The sequence below is a fragment of the Sceloporus undulatus genome, chromosome 11 (genome assembly GCF_019175285.1).
Source record: "Sceloporus undulatus isolate JIND9_A2432 ecotype Alabama chromosome 11, SceUnd_v1.1, whole genome shotgun sequence".
Classification (NCBI taxonomy): domain Eukaryota; kingdom Metazoa; phylum Chordata; class Lepidosauria; order Squamata; family Phrynosomatidae; genus Sceloporus; species Sceloporus undulatus.
The window spans coordinates 5,589,298-5,610,133 of record NC_056532.1 but is presented as its reverse complement, the minus strand read 5'-3'; the positions used below and the strand labels follow the sequence as shown (position 1 = coordinate 5,610,133).

The 20,836-nt window shown below is 51.9% G+C and overlaps 1 protein-coding gene across 1 annotated transcript in view; it reads left to right on the top strand.

Annotated features, from left to right (window-relative positions):
• SMG6 (SMG6 nonsense mediated mRNA decay factor) overlaps positions 1-20,836 on the top strand; it is a 65,339-nt gene that overhangs the window by 19,262 nt on the left and 25,241 nt on the right. The window contains exons 11-12 of the mRNA XM_042442502.1: positions 10,912-11,028; positions 11,326-11,488. Of these exons, the coding sequence (XP_042298436.1) occupies positions 10,912-11,028; positions 11,326-11,488 (280 nt within the window). The remainder of the gene's footprint in view (positions 1-10,911; positions 11,029-11,325; positions 11,489-20,836) is intronic.

The window sequence follows — 20,836 nt, the reverse complement described above, 5'->3', positions numbered from 1 at the left end:
TTTACTCTTGTTTTTGTTTTGGAGTCTTCCCTCCTCCCTCATCCTTCCAAAGGGTTGGGGGGGAAAGGGTTTGAAAAGCAATATTCTTCTTCCTTCGTGCCCCCACCAGCACAAAATGCAATTGTTGGGGTGGTTGGCGAGGGCACCAGAGAAGAGCAGCCTTTGTGCAATTGTGTGAGTGTGTCTGTGTGCTTTATTTTGGGGGGGGGGGGCAGAGCGGATGGCCGCCCTTTGCTCCTCTGGACCGCCCTTCTTGTACTATTGTTAGCCCTCACAGATGGAGCCGGTTAGCTTGCAAATGAAAGGAATCCCGGTCAAGAAGCCAGGCCACTTTGTGGAAGCACCGGCCTGGGGGGCAAAACAACCCAGGTACATGTGTTTGACCCTTCTTCTTCAGGGATCTGAATCTTAGCAATCCTGTGTGGTTGGGAAGCAACCTTCAAGGTCTCCTCTGCCTCCAAGATCAGAAGCTCTCAGAATCCTCCAGCCATGCAGTGCAGAAAGGCGGTTTTTCCAGCTCTGCTGGCTGGTGTTTGTGGAGAATTCTGTCACTTTTACTCGTCGTGTAGTGGTTTGACCATTGGTTCAAATGCCGGCTCAGCCATGTAAACCCACTAGATGACCTTAGGAAAATGACAGTCTCTCAGCCTTAGAGGAAGGCAGTGGCAATCCCTCTCTGAACAAATCTCGCCAAGAAAACCCCATGATAGCGGTGGCACAAGTCAGAAGCAACTTGAAGGCACACAACAGCAACAAACTCTGTTTCCATCTTCAAAAAAACAAAACAGCTTTCCCCACTCTCCACTCAGTTGGGGGTTATAGCCCAAAAAAACACGATTTTCCAGCTCTTCTTGTGCAGTTCAGGGAGCAGATATTCCAAAAAGTGAGCTTTTCCCAGCTGAGGGCAGTTGCCCTAGGATTTATGCTGAGACTCCTCTGCCCAACCCATCATCCCCCATTCCCACCATGATGGCTGTCAAATTTTGGGAGCAGTCTCAAGGGAGGGGGGAGCTGCTTTGGATGGACTCATCTGTCCCCTCCAAAGTCTCATTGAGAAAAGGGTCAGGAAGACTCAGTCCAGCCATACCACGGCAGCACCCAGGACCGGCCACAGCAAAAGGTGCGCCAAGGTTGCCCGGCCTGGCTAGCTGGTAGTCGTCTACTGGTGATGAACTCAGTGCTTTGCAGCCATACTCCTGGTGTCCAGGATGGCTGTCTGGGAAGGAGCAGGGATGCTGTTGAGTCCTTTTGGCAGAAGACAAAATTAAAGGAAAGGAAAGGAATCTTTATGAGCACCACATGGCAGTGGGCAATTTGGCAGTAAACCCTCCCCGTGGTGCATGTCCTTCCCATTTTGCATTTTTCTCTGTCCTTATGAATATATGTATATCTTTACATTTAACTTAGAATACATCCCTCTGTATTTCTTTACCCTCCGCTGAGTTTGCCAAGGCAGGCTGCCCACCGCTGTGCCTGGCCTGTACCCGTCCTTGAGGGTGTCTGAGGCTGGCATGGGAAGAAAGGAAGCGCTGTTTTCCAAGAACTCTGCTCTTTCTCAGCTTGATAAGCGTTTAAACGAAAGGCCGCTCGATTGGAATTGGCAGGGCCTTCTCATTCTTTTGTCTGTCTGTTTATTTTCCCCCCTCGTCCTCCACATGTGCTCTGCAGCCTGCAACCAAAAGGCATTCCCCCCCCCCCCAGAACCAGAGGGCTGGAGGAGGACCACCGCAGATCCCCACTTGGGTTGCCATTGGGCTCCGGGACTGATGCCATGGAGGCCAAGGCTGAGACAGGGCTGGACTGGTCCAGAGGAAGGACGTGTCCCTGTTGGAATGGAAAGGCCGTGTTCCAAGGCGAAAGTCTCCATCCGCTCCTTAGGCATGTGCTCCTGAGTTCTGCCATCTCTTCATGAGGATTGGAAACTTGGCTTTGCAGTTTGAATTCTGGGGTCCTCAAGACAATTCCAGCACTGAAAGTTACAAGGAGGTTCTCGCTCAGCATTAGGAAGATCTCCTTAATGTTAAGAGCTGTCTGCGAGTGGAGCATGGACTCCCTCAGAGGGTGGCAGGTCTTTGAACAGAGATGGAGTGGCCATATTTGAGGAGTGCTGTAGTTGTGTCTTCCAGCATGGCAGAAGGAAGTCGGACTAGGTGGCCCTTGGGGGTCCCTTTCAGGTCTAAGGTTTTGTGGTCATTATGATACAAACCTTTTTAAATATCTGAAGTTACAAGGAAGTTCTGACTCAACATTAGGAAGCTCTTCTTAATGTTAAAACTGGTCTGGAGTGGAATGTGGACTGCCTCAGACCCTCCTTCTTTGGCAACGTTTGAACAGAGGCTGAGTGGGTGTCTTTTGTGGAGCGCTTTAGTTGTGTCTTCCTGTGTGGCAGAAGCGGGTTGGACTACTTAGCCTTTGGGGATCCCTTCCAGGTCTGGGAAGCTGCAGTGGAGGTTTTTCGGTACGTTTAGTTTGGGAAGGCATAGAGCAGGAGATATTATAATACAGATATCTTGAAATATCTGGATGTGACGAGGAAGCTCTGACTCAACCTTAGGAAGATCTTGTAGCACCTTTGAGACTAACTGGCAGAATTTGGTGAAGAATGCATCTGAGGAAGTAGACTGAAGTCAATGAAAGCTCACGCTGCCAACTTCTTTCTTTCAGAAGGTTGTGTCTTCTTGCATGGCAGTGGGGCTGGACTAGGGGACCCTTGGGGATCCCAAATCTAAGATTCTGGTGATCCTCACCTACAAGGACAGAAGGGTCATTGCATCCATAGTGGCTACACACTGGCCCCATGAGCCACAAGGTCCAGCAACATTGGGGCGCCAGCCCATGAGTCTACTTGGAGGTGAAACCACGCATGGTGTCTGCCACCCCAAATGCCCGCTGGCGCTCTCCCCCTTCCTCACAACATCCCTCCTTTCTCCTCTTTTCCTCCTTGGCTTCTTCCCTGGGTGTCTTCTCTCCCTTCCACATACACTCCCCCCCCCAGTCTATCTTTTTCCATCTCTCTGTGTCTCTCTTTCTCTCCATAACAGTTTTTAATAATGTTTTAGTTAGTTCCAGCCTTCTTCTTCTGCTTCTGCTTCGTCTTCTTCTCCTTTCCCTACCCCCCCCCAAATCCCTCAATGGATCCCATTGGAAAAAAAAGCATTTTGAAAGGAAACAGTTATACACTTCCCTTCCTTTGAAACTCTGCTGGCACCTTTTCCAGTGCAGTAAACCATACAACATGGGCTTTCAGAGTTTCCAAACACAGACATGCTGGCGTTAAATTTATGAAAAAATATTTTATTCGGCCGTGGACTGGAGCGCGAGGCTCGGAGCAGCCGGTCAAAGTTGAAACCCAAGCCTGGGCTTGGAATTGCCTCCCCAGCCTGCCAGGAAAAGCCGCCGCGGCAGCAGAGAGAGGAAGCCTGGCTGGTCTTCCAGGGAATGGACAGCCCTTGCCTCGCTCTGCGGCAGCCGGACAGTCCTCTCCCGGAAGGGGAGCTGGGCCATAGGGGGGCGCTTGCGCCTTTGGCCTCCTGGCCAAGGCTACTGAGGGCCGGCCAGTCCAAGACTGAAGGCTGTTCTTCAAAAGATGCTGCAGACAACTGATTCTGCAGACACTTCTGGCACCAACCATACATCAAAAATACAGTGGACCCTTGGTATCCGCTTGAGTTTGGTTCCAGGACCCCCCATGGGTACCAAAATCCATGGATGCTCAAGTCCTATTACAACAATGGGGTGTTTTTTGTTGTTGTTACTACTACTCCTGTTACTACTACTACTACTACTACAGTGGGTCCTTGGTATCTACTGGGGTTTGGTTCCAGGAACCCTCAAGATAATAAAATCTGTGAATGTTGAAGTCCCATTATATACAATGGATTATTATTATTACTACTACTACTACTACTACTGTGCATGCTTGGTAGCCACTGTGTTTTGGTTCCAGGATCCCAAGTCCCATCACACACAATGGCTTATTATTATTATTATTATTATTATTATTATTATTATTATTATTTGCAGTGGGCCCTTAGTATCCTTGACTGGGGCTTGGTTCCAGGATCCCCCAGGAATATCAAAATCCATAGATGCTCACGTCCATTATACAGTATATACAATGGGGTATTATTATTATTACAGTATTATCATTATTATTACTGCAGTGGACTTTTGGTATCCACTGGGATTTGGTGACCTCAGAAGGTGTCTTGTGATGTTAGAGGGTATCTCTGGCTAATCCAGGCTGCACTGCTTGGGAATGATGGGGGCTGCAGTCTTACCTGTCAGGAAGGGCCCTATTTTAGACTAAGCTGGATGTAATATGCCTTTTCCCTCTTGATTTTGCCTTGGCTTGTGAGGAGGGTTGCTTTCTCTCAGACTCTACTGCACCAGTTAAACTAGCAGCTCAGTTGGTTCTGTGAGCCTCTGGATTGGAGGGCATCCCTTTTCCTCCAATTCCTGCTCTCATCTGTTTCCTTTGCATCCTTGGAGCAACCATCATCAAGGTGATGAGGCTCACATTCCATCTCCACTAGGGCACCTTTCCCACCTTGCTGCCCTCCCAGTGTGTTGGACTACAATTCCCATCACCCCAGCCAATCCCCCAGACTTTGGAATCTCCTTTTCCTCTGCTACCTCCTCACCATACCTTTTCTCCTTCTCTCTTTTCTTGGTCGTCCTGTTTTTGGTATTGCTTCCATTTTTGGCACAATAAAGAACCCAGCAATTAGTAAGCAATCCCCACACCACCATTTGTGATATTGTACGTGCTGCTTTCTCTCTAAATGCTCCTACATCTTCTCCGTAGTATCAGAATATTGCAAAATGCCCGTGTGGCAAGGGCTGTTGCTGAAAAGCAACCTGGCATTTTAAAAATACATAAAGTAATGGAAGGGACAGGGGCGTCACAAGCCCTTCTAGGACAGGATTCTGGTCCTTCCCCTGCTTTGGGGGCCGACCAGGAGAGCCACCGCGAAGAGGGGCCATGAAGCCACCTGGTCCTCCCTGTTTGGCTTCCTTGGCACCATTGTCCCTCGGCTTCCCTCTGCCCGCTGTCACCCGGCGGCACGTGGAAATGGCTTCTCGGCATGTTTGGGCTTCAGGGCCCTTTTCAGGAAATTTCTGAGAATAACATGTTCTAAAAATGGGAGCCTTTTTCCACCGATACTTCCGGGAAAAGGCAAGGTTAATTTTAGCTGCAGCGCCCATTTCCGTTTTGAGCCTTGGCTGGTGTGTGTGCATTGTGTGTGTGTGTGTTGTGTCGCATCGCAGAGCCAGCTATCCCAAGGGAGGGGAAGCCGGTCTTGCATGGATGCAGCCCCTCCGCTGCATCCTTTCCCCTCTGGCTGAAAATGAACGGGACGTCAGACTGAGCTAGCGTCCGGAGTGGTGCTCTGGGCCCCGAACCGGTCCGTGGAGCCCTTGCGCAGCACAGCTTCCTGTGCGAGTCCCGGGCAGGCCCTGCGGCATCGGCTGGGAATAGGTCATTAATTTTTATACTTTCCCCTGTAAACCATCGACCCTTTTTATGATGTCAAGAGGGATTCCTTAATTTTGCAGCTGCTTCCTGGTTACGTCAGAGGAGAGCCTCTTCTCCTCCAACCCCCCCCCCCCCCGGTGGAGGTTTTTTAGGGGGGGAGGAACAAATGAAGTGTTGAGTATCTAATGGCTTCCATGGGGAGCCCCACTCCAGTCTTGCCCTTCTTCTGCTTTCTAGAGCAGGCCTTGCCTCGCCATCCTCTCTTCCTCTGTCCTCCCCACTTTGCAAAAGAGGGGCTGGGGAGGCCTGGACAGCCATAGCTATGCCCCCTGCTCCCCATGTGGGGTCTGTGTACATCACCCTGGCCATGTATGTGCTGCTGGGCATCTTTGGGGCTGTAGAAAATGGTGTTCCAGTCAGGGGTGTGCAGAATAACTGTGACTCCAGGAGAGGTGTGTTTTGCCCTGTCCCCCCATCTTGCTTTCCTTGGGCAATGCCCTCTCACCAGGACAGCTGGTAGTTTGTTGGCATTGCTTTGCAAATTTCATTCTCTAAACAACAATTGAGCCCTCTTTGGGTGTATTTTACTTAGACCTGCTAATCGAAAACCTGTGGCACTCTGCAGTGGTCCAGTCTTAAGAGTGTGAGAGTCAAAATAGTGGGCAAGGGGCAGGAAAGATGTGTCTCCTGCAAGAACCTACCTGCAGTCGCTTAACTTGGGGGTCTCAGTTTTTATCAGACAGAAGACGCCCTGGACAAGTTAGAGGACAGAAAATCCCTGGAGTGGTGTGGGTTGTCAAAATGAAGGATAAGGCATACAATGCAGTCTGTGATGCCACAGGGAATTGCAAAAGAAGTGCCTTTGAGCTCTTCTTTGAAAGCACTCGATCCCATATGATGCAGCTGCACATTGCAAAGCTTTAAGCCGATTGAAGGCTGTCCTTCAATATGTCATTCCAAAAGAATGGGGTTTGCATGTTTCCTATGACAAGAGGTCCTTCTTTGGGCTTTGGGTGGAGATCTTCCTGAGAGGTACCTTCTGATCGCAATAGCTTGGAAGGGGGTACGCTTGCAGGATTTGACCACCAGCCCCACTGCTTTTGGTGAAGTGCCTTTCTGAGTTTTGTGACTAGGGGTTGGAAGAGACCACAGGAACCGTCTAGTTCAGCCTCCTGCCGTGCAGGAATACCAAAGTAAGGAACTCCTGGGAGACCCCCACCCAACCTCTCTTTCAAGGTCTCCGAAGGAGGAGAGTCCACCACTCTCCAAGGCAATCTATTCCTTTTCAAACATCTCTTGCAGTGAAGAGGTTCTTCCTAATGTTTAGGTGGAATCTCTTGTCCTTTGAATCTGTCAGCCTCTGGAATGCCAGAGAGCAAGCTCACTCCGTCTTCCACATCACGTCCCTTCAAATATCAAAAGATGAGCTTAAGAAAGGGAAGGAGGCCCTCTTCACTGTGAAGAGGGGCTAAGGATGGATCCTCATCTTCCCGCTCTCTGCCTCCAACCCCCCATTTCTTCCTCCATTGTCTACTCTGGCAACTGGATGAAAAGGCTCCATCTTGCCCCTTCCTTCAGGTCCATTCCCTTGACCCAGAGAGCTGGCTGAACTTTGGCTGTTTGGGCCTTGTCTGCAGCCTGCGATTTTGAGTCAGCGCTGCTTGGAATGGCCCATCATCTCTCATTCTTGACGGAGATACTGGTCTCTCCTCCTCTTCTTCCTAGCCTGGTGAGCCTTTAGCCTGGGTCTTGGAAGGAAGCAGGATGAAGCAGCTGCTGCTCCCCACCCTTCACCCCCCACCCGCTGCTGCTTTTCTCCTCTTCTCTTGCCCACTTCCTGCAAAAAGGCCAGCCGTGGGGCAAGGCTTGGAGGGGGACCTGTGGTGCCAGGCATGTCTGGCTGGGAGTGACTCACCAGGCAAGAACTCCTGCGAGTGTCTGAGCAGCAGCCACTATGATAAGGGAAGAAGCAGCAGGACCAGCTCTTTGCCTCCAGGTGGGGTCAGCTGGGGAGGGAAGGAAGGAGGCAGCCGGCTAGCTGTGGTCACTTTCGGTCCTGCCAGCCAGCCAGCCGATTGGGGGGGGGAGCGGGCAGCCGTCTCCCATCCATCCTTCCTCAGCTGCTGCTGAGGCAGTCAGTGAGGTATCAGGAGGCTGCTGGGTGGCTGGGATCTCCTCATCTGTCTGTATGGCCTCCTCCTCCATGTCTGCAGAGATGCTTCTTCCCCCCCCCCCCAAATTCTCCTCTGCCAGTATACAGCTGTTGTCAGCCCTCCTCCCCTACTTTCATTTCTAGCAAGGCCTAGGTGGAAATCATGGACCTTAACACCCAAAAGGCACCATCGGAGCCTGTCTAATCTTGGAAGCTAAGCATGGTCAGCGTTGATGAATACTTAGATGAAGACCACCAACAGATACCAGCTGCTGTCGGCAGTATTTTAGAGGAAGTAACTGGCAAAACCACCTCTTTAGAGGCTTCCTTGCCTAAGAAAACCCTCTGAAGTTCATGGGGTTACCATAAGTTGACAAAAGCCCTTAGGGAACATAGGCACATGCACACAGGTGGAAGTCCCTTTCTGAGTTTCAAAGGAGATTTTACCTCAATGTAAGAAGATCCTCCTGATGCTAAAAGCCTCTCTGCGGTGGAAAAAAGGGGTAGGCTCCCCGCTTCACTGAAGATTTTTAAAGAGATGGCCACCTCTCACGGTTCCCCACTTCATTGGCAAGGAGGTGGACCCGATTGCCTTTGGGAATCCCTTCCTTGAGTAAAAAATTCTGTGAGACTGGGATGGCTCCTTAGCCCTGCTTCAGCACTCCTTTCAGTCCGTGGGAGAGGCCACGTTGAGCCGCACTTGGCTTCTTTGCCTGATCAGGGCTTGTGGTGATTCCTGCTCTTCCTTCAAATGTCACCCCGACAGTGCAGAACTTCTCTGGATTTGGGGTCCATGGCTTGGCCCCCTACCCACCTGGCAACTCTAGACCCTGGAGTATGGACTGGAGGTCAGCCACACTATTCCTGTCCAGCACAGCAGTCTCTTCAAGACAGAGTTTCTTCCCAGCTCCTTCAGCCAGGCTTTCAGGGCCCCGGGGGCCACATGGGGAGAGGGAGAAGCTGGTGCTGGTGTTGGCATCGCTGCGTGTGCTTTCCCCCTGCTTTCCCTGGCCTTTCTTCCTCCAGCGTTGGATAGGGTGCCCCTTCCATGCCCTTTGCCTTGTCCTCTCTCACTTCCTGCGGTCGGCCTGGCCTGGCTGGGCTGCCCTCCAGGAAGGTCTGGCCCTGGTGTCCAGCACACCCTGGCAGGCAGGGCTGTGTGTGTGTGTCTGTGTGTGTGTGTTTATCACTTTTCCTGGAGATTATCTGCTTAAGCACTCCTTGACAGTTACAATAACAAGGGCAGCGCTCTCCCTTTCCCAGCAGAAGGACACTGGGCTGCCGCTGAAAGATGTATAGCGCTAATTAGAAACGCATAACATCCGGCCACATGGCAGCCTTCTCCCGGCCGCTCCATTTCCTGAGACCCGACAACTTTTGACGACAGTTGGTTTATGTTTTCCATGAATATTATGTTCTCTGGGAAACCAGGATCACCTCTTGGCTAGGATGGGAGCCCAGGTAGACAGATGGAAGCCGGAACAGTGCCAGGGACTTGAGACAATGGGCAGCGCCAGGCATGAGGAGGGCAGGGACTCCTAAACATCCTATACCTGTCACGATGAGCTTTTGTCAGGTTCCCCAGAACCTGGCAGAAGTTCTGGAAGGGGACATTCCGGTTGAAGCACATCTGCACAGTCACAATGCCACTCATGCCTGGCTTTTTGCCCAAGGGTTGTGTGGGGTCAGGTGCCCTTAGCGGCACTCGGGTGGTCTGTGCAAGCGTCCCCAAGCCCCCCGAGCAAGGAGGACCTGCTCCACAAACCTACCTCTGCACTCTTGCTCGAAAACCTCATCTCTACAAGGGGAGCCCTCTGGGCTTGGCTTACCCCCCTTCCGATCCGTAGGCGTGGGAAATTTAAACGCCAGACTGAGAATCACTTAGCAAAACGAGAGGAGCTTTCTCTGCATGCCGGAAAGCACTACCAAAATGAGCGCCAGCGCTCTTGCGTTGCCACCCTGCAGGGCTTTGTGTGTGTCCTGCAGTTGTGCCGCTCATGTGCCAAACGGCTGGGCCGGGTAGAATTTGAGCTCAGCGCTGTGTTTTCCTTAGAAATTTAGCAAGCGTGCGTGTCTGTGTGTTAGAGAAAGGGATGAAGAGGTGAAGGAGGAATAAGTTTCTTGCCCATGTTGCTGCAAAGGCAGGTTTGGAAGCCAGGAAGAGAGATAGAAGTCCTCTAGGTTGACGGGGCAGCTGCAGGGGCATACTTTCGTGCAAACACATACACACTCCCAGTAGGCCACACTGGTGCATTCTGGTGTGTTTTGGCTTGTTACATCACCTCCATCTGCTCTTGTGGCTCATTTTCAGCTATTTTTGGTGAAAAAGAGAAGCAAATCTTGGAAGGTAATGACTTCTCTTGGGGTGAAAAATCAGCTGAAAATGGGCCCCAAAATTGGCCCAGCGCTCTACATCATGGTGCCTACCGCTCCCATCTGCTCCAGCCAGCATGATCAGTGGGAAGAGATTGTGGGAGTTGTAGTAGTCCCAAACACACAGACCGCCAAAGGCCTTCTGCACCCTGGTGATGTCCAAGGAGACCTCCAGACCCACAGCAGCCTTTCCGGTGGTCCACTGGGCCCTGACCAGCCCTCCTGTGGACAAGCCCAGTAGATCTTCACCTCAGGCCAAATGTGATAAAGGTTTCTCTGCTTCACTCACACAGGGCTGTGTGGGCTGCCATGGGGGATAAAGAGGGATGAAGAATCCTTGGGGTCATGTTTGTTGTTTGTTTGTTTGTTGTTACCCGCCTCGATCCAATATAGGGAGAGGTGGGATACAAATTATTATTATTATTATTATTATTATTATGATTATTATTATTATTATTATTATTATATGAGCCATTGCCACCCCTTCCTCCCAACCCCTTGGAATGGCCCAAGGCAACTGGTGTCCATTTTGGGGGTTTGCATCGTCCTTCCTTGGTCCACCAACTGATGTTTCCTTAATTGACAAAGCCACTATAGTCTTCTTCCATGTTGACGGACTCCACCTGTTTTGATTGAATTTTTTTAAGTCTATTTTTTTCTTGTACTTTTGCTGCCTTTTTATGAGTTATCTTGAGTCCTCATTTTGGGAGAAAGTCAGGATATGGATGGATGGATGGATGGATGGATGGAGGTAGTTGGGGGGGTATTTGCTTTGTGGGGGCAACATTCCCCTTCCGACCGTGGTCTGCCAGAACAGAGAGGTTGCTTTGGGGTGGATTGTATCCTAGAGTCCCTTCTGGCCTGGCAATGGGGTAACCATTTCCTTGCTTGCCTCCCTCTCCCACAGAGTGTCTCTCAGAAGACTGCCGCTCAGTGATCCAAGAACAGGCCACAGCGCTGGGACTCTCCATGTTCGCTCTGCTGGTCAAGCGTTGCTCGGACCTTCTGCGGGAGGTCTCCCCAGGTAAGCAGGGGAAAGGGGTGGCGGGAGGTCCTGTTTACCTTGTAAGCTTCTCTGGACCCTTTTCAGGGAATTCAAAAACCATTTTCCTAGATTCTGGTCCAATTTAGAAATCTGCCCTCAGTCTGCTGCCACAGCCAGTTTGGGCCTAGCGGCTTTTGTTCTTTCCCAAATCATTTTCTCCCTAAACCAGAGGAGCAGGACTGAAGGTCCATCATGTGGAAGAGGGAGCCAGGGGGGATCCTTGCTTGCCCCTCACTCTCACCCACCCCACTTTCTTCCTCTCATCTTTCTTGGTAGCAAGTCCATCCCCGGAGGGCCCTGAGGACGACGACATCAAGGTCTCCTCCTTGCCACCGGACCTAAAGGAGTTTCTGCCCAGCATCAAGGTCTGGTCGGACTGGATGCTTGGATACTCGGACACCTGGAACCCACCGCCCAGCGCTCTGGAGCTTCCTCGATCGTACGTCAGTCCTCTCTTTCTACTCCCACCCTTCTTTCATCCCCCAGTCTTTCCAAAATGAAACGTGTATCGGTTTGTGTCAGAGGTTAGTGAGAAAAACTTAGCTTTCTGGAGCACAGGAGGAGAGATTCTGCCTAAACGTTAGGAAGAAGGTTAATGTAAGAGATGTTTTTAAGACTGGAATAGATTGCCTTGGACGGTGGAGGAGAGTCTCCTCCTTTGGAGGTTTATAAGCAGAGGCTGGAAGAATGTCTCTGAGGGGACTCCTGCATGGTGGGGGGTTGGACTGGGTAGACCTTGGGGTCCCTTGCAGCTCTATGGTTCTCTTGATGACAAACTTAATAGGACAATAAATTTGTCCTCGTGCAAACAATACTTATTTTCTGCTGCTCCGGAGACTAGGACACAAACCAATAGATTTAAATTGCAGAGAAAACGACTCTTCAGAGAAACATTGTTGTGCTTTTTGAGCAAACTGCACTGTTTTGTGCACAAAACTGGTTATCCCCACAGAACAAGTCCTCTGCAACATTTTAGGAGGTTCACATGCAGGGAAAATACTATTGAGGACTATTCATTTTCTCCTTCAGTGGTGAGAGACGGACTGTAACTGTTGGACCTTGTAACAGTTGAGGATTTACATCACTAGCTGAATTGCCTCTTGTGGGGCTCAGTTTTTGGCAGCTCAAAGCAAGAGTACCTAACCCGTCTCCCCATGTTACACTTACAACAGCCTTGCAGAGCAGCTTAGGATGAGAAATAGTGACTGGCCCAAGGCCACCTGTGGGGCTTCATGGCTGAGCCAGGGCCTGAACCTGGATTCTCCTAATTCTGTGCCCCCTTTCCTCCAGCTCTCAGATACTCTCTCTGTTGCTTTCGGCTCAGACTCAGAATGATTCGGAGCACCCTTGGTGCAGAGTAACCAGACATCCCCCTTTTCCAAGGTGTAGCCTACATTTCAACCTTCTGTTAGGAGGAATTCCAAAATGTCCCACATTTGAGCATGACTAAGAAGCATGCATTTACATTTGTATGAGTGTTTTTAGCTTTTATTTGGTCATGGCCCACATTTTTCTTGAATCTCCTGCGTTTTGCACTGATCCTCTTTTGCAGTTCCAGGGACACCTGGTCACTCTGCCTTGGTGCTCCTGGCAAGAGAGGGCTTGGATTCCCCAGGCAGGGGCTCCGGGCCCGGTTTTGCCCCCTCTATTCTTCTTTCCCTCAACCCTTTGATGCCCCAGAGACTGTGGCATCCTGGGACCCATAGCCAGGTGTTATCTCACTTGAGTTAAGTCCTGTTCATGTCTCTTTTCATAGAGAAACCCATTGTTGCCCCACTGTGACTGGGCCAAGAGGTCTCATCCCACGGGGCCTCTCCAGCCGGCCGTCCCATCTTCCTTCCCTCCCTCTAGACCCAAAGTCTTCTTCCTGCTCCGCTTCTGTTAGTGTAACAGGGGCAAGGCGCGAGGAGAGGGAAACCTCACAAGTAATCTGGCAAGGAGGATTCTGCTTGAAAAGAACAAAACCCAAACGGGGTGTCCCCTCCTTCACCTGGAACAAGCAGGATATTTGACCCATCTCTCATCCTCTCCACATCCCCCCCCCCAGCCTGGTTTCATGCTGCCATTTTTTGTGGCTGATTCTCCACACACACACACACACTTCATTTTGGCTGAGGAAATGGAAATCTCACACAGGAAGTACCGGGCCCCATTTTGGGGAGAGGGACGGGTCTGTTTTCTGTTTGCCAGCTCCTGCTCTGGCCTGGCTGAGCGGCTGGGATGGCGGAGACATACACTCACAGGGACCGTTGCCCATCTTTGGGCAGGCGCTCCCAACAACAACAACCACTACCACCTGGGAGGGATGCACCCATGTGAGCAGCCGCTTCCTCCTGATCCGGACCCCCCTTCCCAGCAGTGGACGTTGCTCTGGGGCTCCTTCCTCCCATCCAACCCCTTGTGTAAACCCTCAGTTTTGGCCCCCATAACCTACTCAAGGGGTGTAAGTCTGCTCGCCCTCTTCCTTTTAACCAGAGCTGAGAAATGCTCTTCTCTCTCCTTTTTTGTACTGCAATTCTCATAATCCCCCAGCAGTGTTGTGGTCCAAACATGTTAGCTAGGGGATGGTGGGAGTTGTAGCCCACACAAAATAGGAAACGACAGTTTCCCATCTCTGCTTTCAACCTTGTTCACATTCTGTCAATGCAAACTGGGTGCACCAAGGTGTCTCTCCTTCTATTGTCCTTTTTGTGGAGGACAGGAGCTACCCCTGTGAGGCCAGTTCCATTTCACGAGTGGGGAACTGAGGCACAGTCAATCTGTGGCAGCCTGGGGCAGAGCCCCCTTCCTCTGCGATATGCCACTCATTGCTTTCTCGCTCCTGCCCCCTGACCTCCTCCCTTTCATGCAACTTTCCTTGAGCTATGTGATGTTTCTCCCTGCCTTCCCTCAAACCCTGTGGCGGTAGTGGTGGCAGAGGCCCGTGTGTCCCCCCCCCCCCCCCCCCCCCCTTGGAAGGCCCTCCAGGCTCCCCAGGATGCTCTGACAAGCATCTTCATCCTTGTGCTCCACAGGCGCAGGTGGGACAAACTAACTCTCGGGCAGAATGGCCGGAGGGCCTGTAGCGATGTTGACAAGGCTGGACACTGAGCCCTGGCCTCTGTTCCCAGAGCCCCCCACAGAGAGGTAGAGAGGCCTGTCTCATCCATGCATCATGCGCCACCGCCTCCTGCTTCTGACCCTCTGATAGTGTGGGGTTTGGGTCTCTTCTCCTACCCTTATCCCAAAAGGGTGTGAAGAAGTTCCTTTTCCCCCGCCTGAACTGCCACTCCTAGAAATGTCATTCTTTCCCTCCCCAAAAAGTAGATATTCTTCTCTCCCTACTCCCCCATAATTTAGGGGCAATGATGCCACAGAGCTGGCGCTGGCAGAGCAAGGGTGCATGCGTGCAGACCCTCCTTGTCAACGCGCAGCAAGAACAGCATCCCAGAGTGCTCTGCAGAGAGCAAAAGCTCCTTCCTGCCCCCCTTCCTTGCCTGTTCTTCCTCTGCCCCAGCCGCCATCCCACTCCAGAGGCCCTCTGGACCCAGCTTTGCCAAGTCCCCCCATTTCCCCCATTCCACCCCCGGCGGTGGGTGGTGGGTCGGTCGGTCGATGGGTTCCCAGGGAGCCAGCGTGGCTCTGAGGCCTGGCTAAACTCAGCCCAGCTGTGGCAGTTGGTTTATTGCTTTCAGCTGGTACTTGAACCCAGGTCTCGGGCTTTGGAGCCCTTCCCAGGTTTAATCCCCGGAGCTTTCTCTGCAGCTGTATGACACTCCGCTGACCCTGAATGAGGATAGGAAAATAGAACCGGTGCCAAGCCAGAGTCTCTTTTTCATTTGGAGTCTGGCGGCCTGCCCATGACCAGGGTTACATAATGGGAAACATCGCTGGGACTCTGGAGAGCCCTCCGCGCCTCACCAGGCTGCCCAGACCCCTTTTGCAGCAGCAGCCCAGCCTGCCTTCTGATGCTATATATCTTCCTAATTGGTCCTGGGACGCATTTATCACCCGCCTGGATTTTGGAGTCCTCCGAGTGGAAACGGGGGCTGGGGGGGCTGCATTCCACTCCGCTTTCTTGCTGAACTTGGGGGGGGAGAAGAGAGGAAGGATGTGGCATTGCTTGAGCACCAGGTGTGGGGGGCGCTTAGGGGGCCAGGGAGCAGCCATTTCCTAGGGCCTAGGAAGGAAGCCTGAGCTCACAGGGCAGGTAGGTTAGCCAAGTGTGAGGGGCTGTTACACTCCCCCTGTCTTTGGCTCAGGAACGCATGCCAAAGGGTGTTGTGTTGTGTTGTTTTGTTCTTCCCTGGGGTGGTGAGGAGAGGGAAGGAGAACTCATATCCCATAACCTGGCCATGGAAGAGCATTAGGAAAGGGGGCAGGATCTTCTGAGGTGGAAGCTCTGCTTTCTAGATCCAGATTTCTTCAGTGGTGTGGATAGTTCTTGTGCAGAAAGTGGCCACGGAGGCAGGCCAGAGGGGTAGCGATGGGTGCAAGGGGTCATTGCCTTCCCCCTAAAAATTCTGCCCACCCTCATGAAATTTCCTATCATTCTCTATTGCAGTAGCTTTGAGCAATGGGGTTTCTGCAAGAGTAGTTTCTAGCATTGCAGTAACTTTGAAATATTAGTGGAATATTTAGAAATAGAGTTTAGGCACCCTGAGAAAAGGGGTAGGCTCCTAAATCTCACGTGTCCTGCCCCCAACAGCACCCTGAAACCCACCATTCCCAGCTATTTTCCTGCCTGCATTTTTTGGGACATCCCCCAAAAAGCTTGGCTCTTGGAAGGTAATCTGGCCTTGCAGCCAGTTAGACTTATTTCCACTTAGACCGCCAGCTTTTGGGGGGGGGGGGGTTCTTCTCTGCCTGGCAGGAGACTATCAGCATAGATGGGAGGAAAGGAAAGCTCTTCCTCCCTCCCCATCTCCTCTCACCTGATACTAAAAAAGATAAATAACATTGAAAGAGTGAAGATGGAACCTGGGCATCTGCCTGCAAAACATCTTCTGTCTACCACTGAGTTGCAGTCCTTCCCCCAAAGTCCAGAGCGGGCCTTTGGGGGCAGAGACATGGCCAGGCGAGTGGGCTAACAGAAGGTAAAAGGATCAGGGTAAGGCAGTCGGGAAGCATGGGCCCCATGGGCCCTGTGGGAAGCAGGCAGTGGGAAGGTCCTCAGTTGCAATGGGGCCTTGGCTGGGGCAGCAAAACAAGACAGGGATTTGGGGAGCTGCCCTACTACCGAGTCAGGCCCTTGGGGTCTCTCTGGCCCATATTGTCATTTCTGGTTGTCAGTAGCCTTTCTTCCTCGCCAGGATTTGTTGCAGGCAGGATTGCTTCCAAGCCCAACCTGGGGACACCTGGTGTCATTCCCTCATGGGGGTCTCCCATCAGAGCACTAACCAGACTCGGCCCAGCTTAGTTTCCAAAAATCAGAAGAGACTGGGTAAATGTTCAGGGTGGGACGCAGTGTTGGTGGTAACAGGATTGGCCCCTCATTCCCAGCAAAGTCTCTTCAGTCCAGTAGCCCCTCTCCTGGGGGGCTCAGGCAGTAAGAGAGATCCCCCAGATACCCTTTTTTAAGGGAGGAGACAGAGATCAGACCAAGGAGGCATTCTGCTTCCAAAGGCAATGTGAAGTCCCAGATATTGTGGGGCTCTTCCAGGTAGGGGGCAATTCATCACTACCAGTGCATCTACACTGTAGAAATAATGCAATTTAATACCACTTTTAAGTGCTGCAGCTCCATCCTATGGAGTTCTGAGATTTGTTGTTATACAAGGTTTTTCGCCTTCTCTGACAAAGAGGGCTGATGCCTTACAAAACTGCAAATCCACCATGGAGCCACGGCAGTTAACGTGGTGGCAAACTGTTTTATTTCTACAGTGTAGATGCACCCTCAGTTTCTCCTCCACGGACGCAATGAGTAATTTTAGACATTTTCTTCCCATTGCAAGAAAGTCTGTGAAAACCGCACTGTTTTCAAGGGCTAGTTGCAATTTGGGAGTTAACCTGGACACATTTCACATGTGGCTGCTTTGCATAGAAAACTTCCTGTGCAGAAAATAAACATTTCCTACACAAAAATACCATATTCTGTGCAGAAAGTATTGCGTTTTGTGCAATCCTCAACATATTTTTCTGCCATTTTTCAACTATTTTTGAATATTCTTCCTATCCCTGTCAGCTTCACATGATTTACCTGTAAAGCTCCCCCCTCTGCAAGAAGAAAGAGCAAGCGCCGTGTCTGTGTGTGTTTCTGCGTTAGGAGAGCCTTTGGGAGAAGAGGTTTCTGGGCGATGAGGGGGTTCGGAAAGGCAGATCTGCCCAGAGCAAAGGAGAGAAAGAGGCCTGAATGGTTTACCATCTGGAACACAGCGCTGGGTTGCTTCCACCACACACTTTCCGGGTTTGTTCTGCAGCTGCAGAGCTGGGGTGTGTGTGTGTTTGTGTATGTGTGTGTGAGAGAGCACTTAAACAGGCTGGTATTACACAGGAAATGGCCACTGCTGTGGGCCCCTGCAGGCCTGTAACATGGGGGTCATGGTGTTTGGTATGAATCGTTGCTGAAGCCTCTGCTGGTGCTGCTGTTGCTGCATTGGATGTAGGTGTGTATCTGTGTGTAGGTCCCAGGCTGGCTGTGTTCAGAAGGTGAGTGGGTCCTGAGAGCCATCCCTCCAGGCTGCACACCTTCTGGGCCTACTGGCCCACCCTCACCCTGCTCCTCCAGACGTGGTTAATCTCAGCAGTGCCTCTGCCCCCCTTTCCATGCCCAGGTTAACCCCTCCAATTCAGCCCCATCCGTTGCCTGGAAGGCTTTGAAATAAAATGCTGGCTGCTATAGTCAGGGCTAACTGGGTACTGTTGGGGTGGTCAGGAATCCTGTGGTGCCCTCTGCTCCTCTTCTAGTAGCCTTCACTGGTGAGGGCAGTGCCAGTCAGGGGCAAGGGGTGTCCTTTGGGGAAATGGCTGTCTCCAGGTTCTGGACAGGTGTTCTAACAGGGTCAGTCCATCACCCCTGTCTCCCTGCCCCTTCAAGGGTCTCATCCAACTGCATTGGCCTTTCTGACTTCTCCTCCTGCAGAAGCCATGAGCTTGAGAGGAAAGTGACCCTTCACTCCTGGGCGTCTGGGCCCAATTTCGACACAGTTGGGGGACTGGGAAAACTGAGCTGCTTTCGTCGTTGTGTTGTGCGTTCTCTTCCAAAGCGCTTGGCTGTGAGGTCCCCTACTACTTTCCTCCACAGTCGGAGACAGTAAGGTCCCCGTTCCTGTCCAAACTCCCCTCCCTGCTCTTTCCTCTGTCCCTCTACCCCAAGAGGGCTCCCAGCCTGGCTCTCTCTGCCCTCCTGTTCCCTCCATCAGCCCACCACCACCATTACCCGCCCTCCTTCCTGGAGTGCGATGTGACCAACCTCAGGCAGCCGGTGGGGCAGCTGCCAGGGGAAAACAGGATGGGGAGAGCTTCCCAAAGCCTAGCCAGGCAGTGTGTCTGTCCTGGGGGCCGTGGTGGCCCAGAGCCACTCTATCGCATCCAGCCCTTATCCCTGCTGCTTGGCCCCAAGGATCAGCTCAGGGTCGTGGGGCAGGCGAGGAGGATTGGCTCTGTGCCTACTGTTGTTCCTTCCTCTGGTGTGTGGATGAGTAGCTGGAGGGGTAGAGTTGCAGTTGTTGAAAGTTCACTCTCTTTTTAACCCTTGGGGGGTGGTCTCTGTTTATTTTCAAGCTGGTAGCACAGGCCAGGCAGTTCCCATTATATCACAGGGACCACCAGCTCACCCCATCAATGTTTCTGACAGCCAGGTCCAGGTCGGGACTGAGACAGGGCCAGGGGGAGAGTGGCAGAGGCTCTTACAAGCCGAGGGCAAGCGGTCCGAAGGGCCCTGGGGTCCCTTCCTCTGCTCTGGGGTGCAGCCATGCTGATGATGTGCCGGGCTTTGATTAATGGCAGCTCATTCCGCCTGGCTCCCAGGACACTCTTGAAAACAAGATGTTTTATTTCATATGGCTGCTTCTCTCTCTCTTTTTCCCCTCCCCAGTCTCCCTCCTCAAAACAATCCCATCCGCTGACTCCAGCAAATAAATGAGTGCCGATTGTCCACCTGGAGCAAATTGCCCGGGGTCGGTCGGTTACGGGGGAGAGGAGGAGGAGGAGGTGCTGGTGGTATTGGGGGCGGCTTGCCAGGAACCTTCCCTTCGTGCTTCTTCCTTGAAGCGTGTCCCGGAGAAAGGATGCCACTGCCAGGGTTCTCTCTTCTCCTCCGGTTCCTTTTCTCTTCTTCCTCCTCACGCCAAACATGCCTCTGGACGTAGTGCCTGGCTGCAGAAAACTGGCTCTCCTTCACTTTTCCCTCTTTAAAATGAGGAGTTGAGAGGATTCAGCTTTTTCCCCCAGAGCTTGGCAAAGTCTGAGCTCTTTCCAAAGGCTACTAGAGGGTACTTTCCAAAAAGCCTGCAGGAATTCTGGGAGCTGCAGTCCAAAGGACTCCTCCAAGCACTGTCTGCCCCTTCTTCTTCCCTCCCAATGCCGTTCTTGACTGTCTGTTGCTTCATCCAGGGCTTTTGAGTCCTTCATTTCAGTGCTTTCCTCCCTTCTTCATGTGCCTGGTGCCACTGTGGCTGTTGTCCCAGAATGGCACTGAGTGGCGGCCAGGCAATCACTTGCCCAGTTCCTGACTTCCTCATATAACAGCCTTGCTGACTTTGGGCCTGGTGACCTTTCTTTCCTTGCATTGCCAGTCTAGGAACTAGGGTTCAGCAGCAAAGTGGGGGCAGTTGTACAGAGACAAGGACGTACTAATCAGGATGGTTACCAATCAACTCCAGTCTCAGACAGAGGCTCTCTGTGCCCGTTGCGACAGAGGTTGGCATTGGGTGGCATCTATGTACAGAAGGCTGATGTACATACAGAGGTCTTTGCTCTGAGCCACTGCACACTTTTTGGTGTCCCTGTGATTTCAGTGGCCTTAGACTGGATTATGCACACTCCGGGGGGGGGGGGGAAGAAAAGAGAAATTGCAGAATACCTCTAGACTTCTGCAGGTTTGCACATTTTTATCACACTTTTGCGCAATTTATTCTGGGTGTTGCTGTTGTCTTTTTGCTTGCTGGCTTGTTCTGCAAGGGTGCGGAAACGCCGTCTCCCTCCCTACCCGCACCCAGAATACTGGGAAGAAAACTGGCTTGCTTGCTCCCATCTGCAGTGTCTCTCTCCCCCTTGGGCTCCTGAGATTTCCTCAGGAATGGCCTCTGGCAGGGGTGGCGACAGGCTCCTAGGGCTTTGCAACTCTCAAAAGTGTGAAAGTGGCACTCTCTGTTCTCACTCTCAGCTCTGTGGGCCACCAAGGTGAGACTCACCCACACCCTTCCCTTCCCACTGGAGGAGCAGGCGCTCCAAGTGTGAAGCTGTGGTCAGAAACGAAACCAACAGCCATGGGGTGGGGTGGCAGGGGCCCTGCATTTGGGCCGGGGTAAGGCTGGAGGGCAGGAGGTTCGCCTCCCTGGCGCTTGGCTTCATTTCTTTATGCCCCAGCATCCTCCTAGCAAGATTGGGGGTGGTAATGAATGAATTGTTCGTTTCAACTGTAGTCTGGATTTAAAAAGTTGAAGGAAGGACTGGGACAATGGGGCAACCTCCCTTGGCAAGCAGTTCCACTGCTTGGGAGTCACCACCCAGAAAGCCCTGTCTCCATTGTTCTCACAAGGCACAACTCTGAGTCTTTGGGGTCCTTTGCTTCAAAAAGGGATGGATGGATGGATGGATGGATGGATGGATGGATGGATGGATGGATGGATGGATGGATGGATGGATG